This window comes from Rhinoraja longicauda, chromosome 3, assembly GCF_053455715.1.
Source record: "Rhinoraja longicauda isolate Sanriku21f chromosome 3, sRhiLon1.1, whole genome shotgun sequence".
In the NCBI taxonomy this organism is placed as follows: Eukaryota; Metazoa; Chordata; class Chondrichthyes; order Rajiformes; family Arhynchobatidae; genus Rhinoraja; species Rhinoraja longicauda.
Window position 1 is genome coordinate 12,566,048 of NC_135955.1, and position 11,587 is coordinate 12,577,634.

Here is an 11,587-nt window from a genome sequence, read left to right on the forward strand (position 1 = left end):
AGTGCTGCAGATATATTTGTCCTTCTGGAAGGTTCTCCTATCTTCACAGAGGAAATCTGGAGCTCTGCCAAAAGACCATCGGGTTCTTGGTCACCTCCCTGACCAAGGCCCTTCTCCCCCGATTGCTCAGTTTGGCCGGGCGGCCAGCTCTATGAAGAGTCCTGGTGGTTCCAAAGTTCTTCCATTTAAGAATGACGGAGGCCACTGTGCTCTTCGGGACCTGCAATGCTGCAGAAATTATTTTGTACGCTTCCCCAGATCTGTGTCTCGACACAATCCTGTCTCGGAGGTCTACGGACAATTCCTTCGTCTTCATGGCTTGGTTTTTGCTCTGACATGCACTGTCAACTGTGGGACCTTTATATAGACAGGTGTGTGCCTTTCATAATCATGTACAATCAATTTAATTTACCACTGGTGGACTCCAATCAAGTTGTAGAAACATCTCAAGGATAATCAATGGAAACAGGATGAAACTAAGCTCAATTTTGAGTGTCATAGCAAAGGGTCGGTATACTTATGTAAATGTGATATTTCAGTTATTTACTTTTAATTACTTTGCAAAAATTTCTAAACACCCGTTTTCACTTCATTCTGGGATATTGTGTGTGGATTGATGATAAAAAAAAATGAAATGAATCAATTTTAACATAAGGCTGTAACGTAACAAAATGTGGAAAAAGTGAAGGGGTCTGAATACTTTCTGAATGCACTGTAGCAATTGTTCTGCCCAAGACAAGAAGAAATTGCAGAGAGTTGAGGACACAGCCCAGTCCATCACACACACCAGCCTCCCCACCGCTTGACTCCATCTATATTTCACACTGCCTCAGAAAAGCAGCCAACATGATCAAGGACCATTCATACCCTGGTCAGTCCCTCTTCTCCCCTCTACTGTCAGGCAGAAGATACAAAAGCTTGAAAACATATACCACCAGATTCAAGAACAGCTTTCCCCCTCCCACCCCCAAAGAAAGTCCCAACATGTCAGAGTAACTCACTGGGTCAGGCAGCATCTCTGGAGAAAAAGAATAGGTGACGTTTTGCATCCAGACCCTTCTTCAGACAGAAGAAGGGTCTCGACCAGAAACGTTACCTATTCCTTTCCTTCAGAAATGTTTCCTGACCTGCTGAGTTACTCCAGCATTTTGTGTCTGTCTACGGTTTCTTGTTATTAGATTTTTACAACTTCTTCCCCAGTTATTAGACTAATGATAAAGTAGGGTGCAGCACTAATCTTCCAACCAACCTCATTGCATACCTCAGGCATTTTCCCTATAACTGTAATGTTGTAACATTATATTCTACACTCTAGTTATTTTTCTCTTTGCATTACCTGATTTACTTATGTATGGCTTGATTGTACTCATGTATAGTATGTGTAGGAAAGAACTGCAGATGCTGGTTTAAATCGAAGATAGACACAAAATTCTGGAGTAACTCAGCAAGCAGCATCTCTGGAGAGATCCTTCTTGGCAGAGATACTGCCTGTCCCGCTGAGTTACTCCAGCATTTTGTGTCAATCATGTAAAGTATGATTTAATTGGATAGTACACAAGCTAAATTTTTCACTGTATCTTGGCACACGTGACACTCATAAACCATATTAAATTGTGGAGGTCAAATGGCTGAATAGCCCACTTTAGTTTCGTTTCGAGATACAGCGCGGAAACAGGCCCTTTGGCCCATCCAGTCCGCACTGACCAGTGATCCCCGTACACGAGCACTATCCTACAGACTAGGGACAATTTATTATTTTTACTGGTCAATTAACCTACAAACCTGTATGTCTTTAGAGTGTGGGAGGAAACGGAAGCACCTGGGGAAAACCCACGCGATCATGGGGAAAACGGTCAAACTCCGTACATACAGCAGCCTTTCCTAATCAGAAATAAAGAAATGGCAAATGGTAGAAGACACCAGCAATGTGCCTGAAATTCAACAGAGTCAGGGGGTAGAAGTTAATGGGGTGGTTATTATTAAGGAGAAGGTGCTTCGGAACCTGGAAGGTTTGAAGGTGGATAAGTCACCTGGACCGGATAGACTGCACCCCAGGGTCTGAAGGAGGTGACTTTAGAGATTGTGGAGGCATTAGTGGGGATCTTTCAAGAATCACTCCAGTCATGAGTTGTTCTGGACAATTGGAAAATTCCAAATATTACCCTGCTGCGCAAGAAGGGAGCAAAGCAGAAGGGTGGAAACTTTAGGCCAGTTAGCCTGACTTCAGTGGTTGGTAAGATTTTAGAGTCCATTATAAAGGATGAGGTTTCGGAGTACTTAGCAGTTCATGATAAAATAGGCCAAAGTCAGCATGATTTTGTGAAGTGGGGGGGGGGGGGGGGTCTTGCTTGACAAATCTGTTGGAATTCTTTGAAGAAATAAATAGCAGGATAGACAAAGGGGTCAGTGGATGTCGTTTACCTAGATTTTCAGAAAGCCTTTACTAAGGTGCCACACGTGAGGCTGCTAAAGAAGATGAGAGCCCACGGTATCAAAGGTCAGATATTAGCGTGGTTAGCAGGTTGGCTGTATGGCAGAAGACAAAGAGTGGCAATTAAGGGAGCTTTTTCTGGGTGGCTGCCATTTCCAGAACAAGGGGTCACAGTTTAAGGATAAGGGGGAAGTCGTTTAGGACCGAGATGAGAAAGTTTTTTTTCACACGGAGAGTGGTGAATCTGTGGAATTCTCTGCCACAGAGGGTAGTTGAGGCCAGTTCATTGGCTATATTTAAGAGGGAGTTAGATGTGGCCCTTGTGGCTAAAGGGATCAGGGGGTATGGAGAGAAGGCAGGTACAGGATACTGAGTTGGATGATCAGCCGTGATCATATTGAATGGCGGTGCAGGCTCGAAGGGCCGAATGGCCTACTCCTGCACCTATTTTCTATGTTTCTATGTAGCGGAGTGCCGCAGGGGTCGGTGCTGGGGCCGCTGCTCTCCACGTTGTATATCAATGATTTGGATGAGGGGATCGATGGTTTTGTGGCCATGTTTGTGGATGATACAAAGGTAGGTTGGATTAACAGGTAGTGTAGAGTAGGCAGGGACTCTGCAGAATGACTTGGACAAGTTGGGAGAGTGGGCTACAAAGTGGGGGCAGATGGAATAAAGCATAGCAAGTCGTGCATTTTGGTATTAGGAATAAAGCTTAGACTATTTTTTAAATGGGGAGAGAATTCAGAAATTGGAGGTGCAAAAGGGACTTGGGAATGCTGGTGCAAGATTCCTGAAAAGTTAATTTGCAAGTCAAATCGGCAGCAAGGAAGGCAAACGCAATTTATTTCAAGGGGACTAGAATACCAAAACAGGGATGTAATGCTGTGGCTATATAAGGCGCTGGTCAGACTACATTTGGAGTACTGTGAGCAATCTAGGGCCCCATATCTAAGGAAGAATGTGGTGGCGCTGGAGTGGGTCCAGAGGTTTACGAGAATGATCCCAGGAATGAGTGAGTTAACATGTGATGAGCGTTTTATGGCACTGGGTCTCTATTCGCTGGAGTTTAGAAGGATGGGGGGGGGGGGGTGTGACCTCATTGAAATGTACTGATTGAGTGGATGTGGAGAGGATGTTTCCACAAGTGGGAGAGTCTAGGACCAGAGGTCATAGCCTCAGAATAAAAGAGCGTTCCTTTCAGAAGGAGATGGGAAGGATTTTTTTAGTTAGTGGTGAATCTGGGGAATTCATTGCCAAAGAAGGCTGTGGAGGCCAAGTCAATGTATATTTTTAAGGCAGAGATAGATTCTTGATGAGTACAGGTGTCAGGGGTTATGGGGTGAAGGCAGGAGACTGAGGTTGAGAGGGAGAAATGGATCAGCCATGATTGAATGGCGTAGTAAACGATGGCCTAATTCTGTTTCTATCACGTGAACATGAACCTGTAGTCAGGATCGAACCCAGGTCTCCGGCACTGTAAGGCAGCAACTCTACAACTGTGCCACCATGCTCTTTATAGAGCTGGCCAGCACAGAAACAAGCCCTTCGGCCCATCTTGTCCATGCCAACCAAGTCGATGTACTGGGCATATTGAGCTATACTGCAACTCTGATGTTAACTCTGATGCCATCAGCACAATCAAGGACGATTCTCACCCCAGTCACTCCCTCTTCTCTCCTCTCCCATCAAGCAAGGGTACAGAAGTGTGAAAAACGTATTGTATACCTCCAGATTCTGGGACAGTTTCTTCCCAGCTGTTACCAGGCATCCTATCTCCAACTGGAGAGTGGTTCTGACCTACCATCGACCTCAATGGAGACCCCTGGACTATCTTTAGTTGGACTTTATCTTGCTCTAAACATGATTCCCTTTATCCTGTATCTGTACACTGTGGGTGGCTTGATTGACATCATGTGTAGTCTTTCTACTAACTGGATAGCACGCAACGAGAAGCTTTTCACTGTACCTCGGTACATGGGATAGTAAATTAAACAAAACTCCTTTGAAGCAAGATTCAAGATGCAAATCTTACTTTCAGCAGCTCAACAGGTATTATTTAAAATATTTCAGCAAGGTAAAGGGAAGAAAGACTGAGTTCCCCCCTCCCTTAATCTCTCCGCAGGCTCCTGCTTCTGGGTGGCGGTCCTGGACGGGAACGTGGTGGGCATCGTGGCGGCCAGGGGAAATGAGGAGGACAACACGGTGGAACTGTGCCGCATGTCAGTGGACTTTGACCAGCGGGGGAAGGGCATCGCCAAGGCGCTGGGCCGCAAGGTGCTGGAGTTCGCTGTGCTCAACAACTACTCGGCGGTTGTGCTGGGCACCACGGCCGTCAAGATGGCCGCCCACAAGCTGTACGAGTCGCTGGGCTTCAGGCGGGTGGGCGTCACCGACCACTACGTGCTGCCGGGGATGACACTCTCCGCGTTGGAGAAGGTCTTCTTCCAAGTGCGCTACCATCGTTACCGGCTGCACTTACGCGAGGAGTGATGTCCGCCCTCCACCTTCAAACGCCCCCTCCTCCTTGCACCAGCGTAATAATTCCTTGATTTCCTTCCCTTCGTGGTTTTCATTTCTCCTTGTCTCCCATCCCCTCTCCACCCTCCTCCCCGTTTACAGTCTTGTTACTGAAACGAGCGTTCGCTATCCTTTCCCCCCCCAACCCCCACACATACATACACACACACACACAGACGGTCGGTCGGCGGTCCCTACCTGTGGTGACCGGGCCCAGGGAGCCACCATTTTGTGCCATCCAGGCAACCCATGCCCCCACCTTTCCACCAAGAACAAACCGTCGTGGACGGACCACGGGGATTTCCAAGTGTAGCGCCCCTCCGACCCCGAGCGTGCCCGTGGTGGATGGGGTAACTAGTGTGTCTCCTGTGTGTTTGGGAGCGAGGGAGGGGGGGGGGTTGGGAATTTGAACCAGAGAGCTGTACAACATATTAACTGGGCCCTTCGGCTCACCTTGTCCATGCCGACCTAGTTGGTATATTGGGCTAGTCTCATTTGCCTGCATTTGGCCCATCTCCCTCTAAATCCTTCCTATTCCGTGTATCCTAAATCCTTCATCAATGTATCCCTCTAAACCCTTCCCGTCCATGAATCCCTCTAAATCTTTTCTATCCACCTATCCCCTCTGAACCCATCCTAATCATACAACCCTCTAAACCTTCCCTATCCATATATCCCTCTAAACCCATCCTAATCATACATCCCTCTAAACCCATCCTAATCATATATTCCTCTAAACCTTCCCTATCCATATATCCCTCTAGCCCCTCCCTGTCCATACATCCCTCTAAACCCATTTCTATCCATAAACCCATCTTTTTAATTGACCCAATTGGGAAAAGATCCTTCCTCGTGTATTCAATGTCAGCCCTGCTCCCTTCCATTGCCCCCCAACCCAGCACCCTGCTTAATTCACCCCCCCCCCCTTTACGGTCAGCACTGTTGCTAACGTTAGATTCTTGGAAGATCAAATTATTGTTCGGAGCAAAGAAACAAAACACGTAAAACCTGGCTGGCTCCGCCCTGCTCCTTGAGGTGTGCAGGGACAAAGTCAATGGCCTGAAGCAAGGCCACTCCTGGCCTGGAGAACCTGTCCATGGGGTCTGAATGGGCAATGCTTCAAAAAGAAGATAACTACTTGGATGTACCACAATCTGCAGAGAGAGAGAGAGAGAGAGAGAGAGAGAGAGAGAGAGAGAGAGAGAGAGAGAGAGAGAGAGAGAGAGAGAGAGAGAGAGAGAGAGAGAGAGAGAGAGAGAGAGAGAGAGAGAGAGAGGGAAATCAGGTGCATCCAAAAACCACTGACTCTTATTTCCATTGTCTTGACAAGCAAGCAAGATTCAATCAGTTGCCGACCTCATGTAGCATATTGTAAACTAAACATTTCATTTGCCTTCCACCTGCCTTCTCCCCCACTCCACCCTCGTCCCCTTCCCCTCCATTGTGCACAGGTTAAACCCTTTGCATGTGCTCTGGAATATCTATGCTACCTTTGAGTTTCATTTCTTTTGTCTCTCCTTGAACCGTCTTACTACTGCTTGCGCTGAGTGATGTCATTTGAGCAGACGGAGGCTGTGGTTTCTATGGAAATCCATGTCCCCTCCCCACCGACTCCCACACCCTCTCCACCACTACCACCGCCAACATCAACGATAAAGTTAGAGTCCAAAAATAGCAAGTAGGGGAGAGAGGGAAAATGGCTCTTGCAAAAAAAAAGGAAAAAAAAAATCCACATGCTATTACAACGCGAACAACATAAGCAAAAAAAAAAATCTTATTAATTACTAATAATAGTTGTGATTGGTTTCTGCAGCCTTGCTTAGTGTTGCTATGGTAGTTGCTTTAATGACATCAAACTTGTGATTGGTAGAATGCAGAAGCAATGCAATTGGCATGTGTCTGTACCTAGTGTATGTGTACAGTGCCTGCCTGAATATTGAGACAAAGGATATAACTCCTTACTCATGAATAAAGACGTGTATATTTTAATGAAAACCTTTTTTTTTTTGCATGCCGAATGTCTGTTCTTGAATTCAGAAAATCAACAGAAAGGGGGGTAGCTGAATTTTAGTTTCAACAATGGAAATGTGTAAATATTATATATATATTATATATTGAACAAAAAAAATGCTCTGGCAATGCACTTCAAGAGATGCAAAGCCTTGATGATTTGTAAAGGAAGATGTTTGCTTCTGTATTTTCTAATAGAAACGAAGTGTGATGTGTGTAAAATACGATACTTTTTCACAAAGTCATTCCTGTTTAAAGGACAAAGATTGGATTGCTTTGTTTATTTTTGTTACATTGATATGTTCAGAGAAATATCAAAAACCAGTTGGCACAAGTCGGTTTTGTTTTTTAAGATTCAGAACTTATTGGCGATGAATATTTCATAAGCTTTTAATGTACAGTTAAGCTGCGGAAAATTAGAAGTACTTCTAACCTCTCGCGTCAGTCCAAATTTGAGGTGTTTTCTGTAGATGGTTTCACCTCACTGGAGACCCTGGGCTTGGTTCTCAAACCAGCTCGGTGCTGGTTTCCAAGGCATTCAACGCATGAGAATGTTAGTCCATATCATCCTGATGAATTTTATCTTTTGGGTTCATTTTTGTAACTGTGGAGTATTCTGTTTCTCTCCCCTGCATTTCCAAATCACTGGCCAGCAATTATTGTGGCACGATGGCGTGATGGTTCTATTACTGGGTTAGTGACCGGAGGTCCAGATCAATGTCTCACCCAGAGACATGAGTTCAAATCCCACAACTGCAGCCGTGTAAATTCAAATTAAAATAATTAAATCTGGGCTAAAGGCAGAAATTTAGTTGTAAAACTCCATCTGGTTTAATAATGTCCTTTAGGAAAATAAATCTGCTGTTCTGACATTTACGTGACCCACCACATCTTAACTCCCTCAGTTCAAGACGAGCAATTGCTTGTGTCCGCTTCCTGTGAACAATTAAGTGTATTTGGACCCAAAATGAAAGATTCCTCTCCAAGGGTGACACATAATCGAAACCCATTTAACACAAGAGAGGCAGAGTTTAAAGGAAACGTGCGGGGCGAGTGTGGTGGGTGCCTGGAACACGCTGCCAGGGGTGGTGGTGGAAGCAGATACAATTGAGGCTTTTAGATTGGCTCATGGGCATGCAAGAAGTGGAGGTGTATGGATCACGTGTCGGCAGAGAATATTAGTTTACCTTGATATCATGTTTGGCACAGACACTGTGGGCCGAAGGGCTTGTTCCTGTGTGCCGCCTTGTTCAAGCCTGTGAGTGAGAGATCTCTTCCTTGGCACTCACTACAACATCAGTGTTGTACTCTAAGGATGGAGGCAGCTTTGATTTCCCGAGGGCTTTGTTGATAGCTTTTACAATATATATGTATATCTCTCTCCCGGGATCACATTAGTTGTCAGGAGGCAGAGCTCAGTGGACTCGTTACACACGTCCTGAAGCACAAGGTGATTTCGAACATTCTGCTCCATTGGCCAAAGTGAACCCTCGACTTTAGTGGAATTAGTTTGAGTGCTAGTGGGCTGAAGGTCAAATTAGCAAAAAGATCAAATTAAAAAGCTTGAAGTCCCCTGGTCACTGGACTCTTGACCATCAGAATTCACACCTCTATCCACAGCTCTCCAAACTGAACTCCCTGTTTTTCCTGTTTGTCCCCCTTTATAAGACTCTCCCTCCCCCTGGCACCAATTAGCTTTGGCTCCCTGCTCTGTGCTCCCTCCTTGGTCTCTGGTCTTGATCTGTCCCCACTGTGTGTGAGAATGAAGGGTCGAGTGAAACAGAATAGTCTAGACTCCAGATGGGTTAACTTGCTGTGAAAATGCAGGACATTTCTGTCTGTAATAAGAAGATATATGTATGTAAAAATGCAGATTGTCAATTGGAATGAAAATAATGCTTTGAAGGACTGTAATGCATTTATTGCTATGTCTCCATGTACAAACCACATTGGGTTGGGGACACTTTCACGTATGAGACAGATGCCCAAAGTCCATTGAGATGCTGCTCTCGAATTGTCGAGGAGAGGCTTCCCCTCCATCAGTTTAATAAGATGGAGCTTTTGGGTAGTCCCCCACCTACGTGACTACGGTCAAGGTTACTGGGTCTCACCAACTCTGGTGCAGAGGTTGGAGTGTGTGAAGGCTCCAAGTTCATCTGCCAGAGAAAGTGGCAGAGCCAGTACAACAACAGTTTTGAAAAGACATTTACAGGTTCATGGATTGGAAAGGTTTAGAGGGATATGGGACAAGCTCCATTGGCAACTGGGCTGTCATGGACGGTTGAGCCAAAGGGCCTGGTTCCATGCTGTATCGCCCTATGATTATTTCAGTGCAATATCTAAGGGCCAATGGACCTTAGGCAGAGGTGGGATTGGTTCGTGAAGGGGAGAGGTGGTGGGGGGAGAGGGCAAGAGGTAAACTGGTGTGGAGCAGAGATGGGAGAAGCGAGGGTAGTGATGGCTAGAATTGGAAAAGGCCGGGGTTGGGGGGGGGGGGGAGGGAGATGTCCAAGCAGTAGTGGTTGGTAGAGGAAGGATGAAGAGGATGACCAGTTAGCTTAGATGAAGGAGGGAAGGGAAACAAGGGGAGGGACTAGTTTTGGGCAGAAATAGGGCAGAGGAGACGAGATGTCTTGGATGGGTGGAAAGGCGATGGGGGAGAGGGTGGAAATCACCGCCATTAGACAGAGATAGGGTGGGGGGGGGGGGGGGCAGGAAGAATGACCAGTGTTGGGCAGAAGTAACTGGGATAGAGCTGGGGCGAGGGAAGGGTAGACATCGCCTCTTCATGGAAGGGTAATGTAGACATTACCTGTATTGGCTGGAAGTGGGGTGGTAAGTGTAGACATCATCTATATGGACAAGGGTAGACATCAGCTGTTGGTGGCTGGAAGTGGGGTGAAGGGTGTACAGCACCCCTATTGGATGGGAAGGGACGGGGGAGATGTAGATGTCACCAATACATAATTTGTATTGTGTCCCAATCAACCATTATTTGATGGACAGCGTGCAGATACAAATGTCCTCCACGCTACCCGTTCAGTGAATTGATGTACATTATCCTTCTTGTCTAATCTGCTCTTGATCATCTAGAAACCTTCTCTGGAGGCAAACTAATAGTATCATTCTCAATCCTGAGCACCTCATCCCCTCCGGCAGGTTTCCAAGTCTGTTGACCTGATGCCAGGGAGCTGAAGAGTTTGTCCTCATTGAAGAATGATCAGGACGGAAGGAAACAAGAGGGCCAGGCTTGATATTTTAAACAAAATCCATTTTGGAAAGTGCTAAACAGCCCTTAAACTGTGCTCTAAATGCATTACTGTGAAGGCAAAGGTGGGGAAGTAACCTTTACAACAACAACAAAAATAATTATACAAAAGCACGAGAACACAGTCCACTCTTCCGCCATTCCTCCTGAGCTACTAGTCGATCGGATGTGTGAAAACCATTGACATATAGAAGCTGTAACCACCCAGCAGGGCAGTGAGGGAGAAGACAGGTTGATATTTTGAAAGTAAAATGGAAACCTGTTATATATCTCTTGCTTGCATTGGTAAATGCTGACCACTTAGATCAGTTTGTAAAAGAACTTTACAACCGCGAATCAGTGAGTGAGTTAGCGGAGGAGGGGGATCTTGTTCAGATGTGCTGTGTGTGTGTGTTTATATGCGTTGTGTGTTTACATGCTGAGATGCCCACAATGTGACTCCCATTTCCCCTGTTGCTATTTGAATTATGCTGCGTTGGGCCTTTTAGCCTTAACCATCCAGTTCAGCAATAACTGATGTCGGGTGGTACAAGAACCATACTACAGCCAGTGGTGAATATCTTTCAGTAATAAGCATCTTGGTAATTGAGTTCAAGAGTGTGTCAGAGACTGATGGCAATTCAGCGATGAAATTTGAGCATCTTTCGAGTAAAACTGCTTTGCATTGAGCATTGATCATTTCTGGCTTTGAACAGAGTGTACATGCAAATATTCTCCATCCGTACACAAAACAGCCGACCTCAAAGGGGTATAACTTTCTAACTTGGCAATTGGGGCATTTCAGCTTGTGCTGATAATTCAGGGACCTCAGCTGGGCTGATAGTCCCTTGGAAAGTTACCTTGCCCAATTAAAGCCCAGTTGGGGCTCAGATCCCTTGTCTTGCTCCAGTGATCATCTTATCCCCGGCTGACAAGGTAGTTAGGAAGACAAGCAGGCGACTTGCATGAACTGTTGCAGCACCTCGAGGTCTTTCACAGACAACCAAGTACACTTGAAGTGCTGTCACAGTTGTGGGAAATGTGGCAGACAATTTGCAGGCAGAGTTTAGTTTTAACTTGGTGTCATGTTGAGCATAGACACTGGGCTGAAGGGTTCTTCCTGTGCTGTACTGTGCTATGTTCTAATTTATGCAGAGCAACAGAGAGCAATGTGATAATTGATTTATGTTTTAAAGCAGTGCTGATTGAGGAATAATTTTGCCCGTGAGCAATGACCACAGCTGTCCTTTATTTAAAGTAAGGTCATGGGACCTAATGTTCATCCTGAGTTTAATGTTGCATGGGCAAGGTGGCACTTCAGACAGAGTAGCGCACTGGTGTATCTGCCCAGATTTGGTGTGGTTTTTTTTCCCCCTGGC

At 45.8% G+C, this 11,587-nt stretch overlaps 1 protein-coding gene across 9 annotated transcripts in view; it reads left to right on the top strand.

Annotated features, from left to right (window-relative positions):
- The window catches only part of nat8l (N-acetyltransferase 8-like), a 66,724-nt gene extending 57,290 nt beyond the window's left edge, over positions 1 to 9,434 (top strand). For 7 of the 9 annotated variants that reach the window (XM_078431753.1, XM_078431740.1, XM_078431775.1 and 4 more), the window contains one exon: positions 4,557 to 9,382. In XM_078431753.1, coding sequence (XP_078287879.1) covers positions 4,557 to 4,924 — 368 coding nt within the window. In that variant the 3' untranslated portion in view covers positions 4,925 to 9,382. The other 2 variants (XR_013549631.1, XM_078431767.1) reach the window with 2 other exon arrangements.
- The last annotated feature ends 2,153 nt before the right edge of the window (positions 9,435 to 11,587 follow it).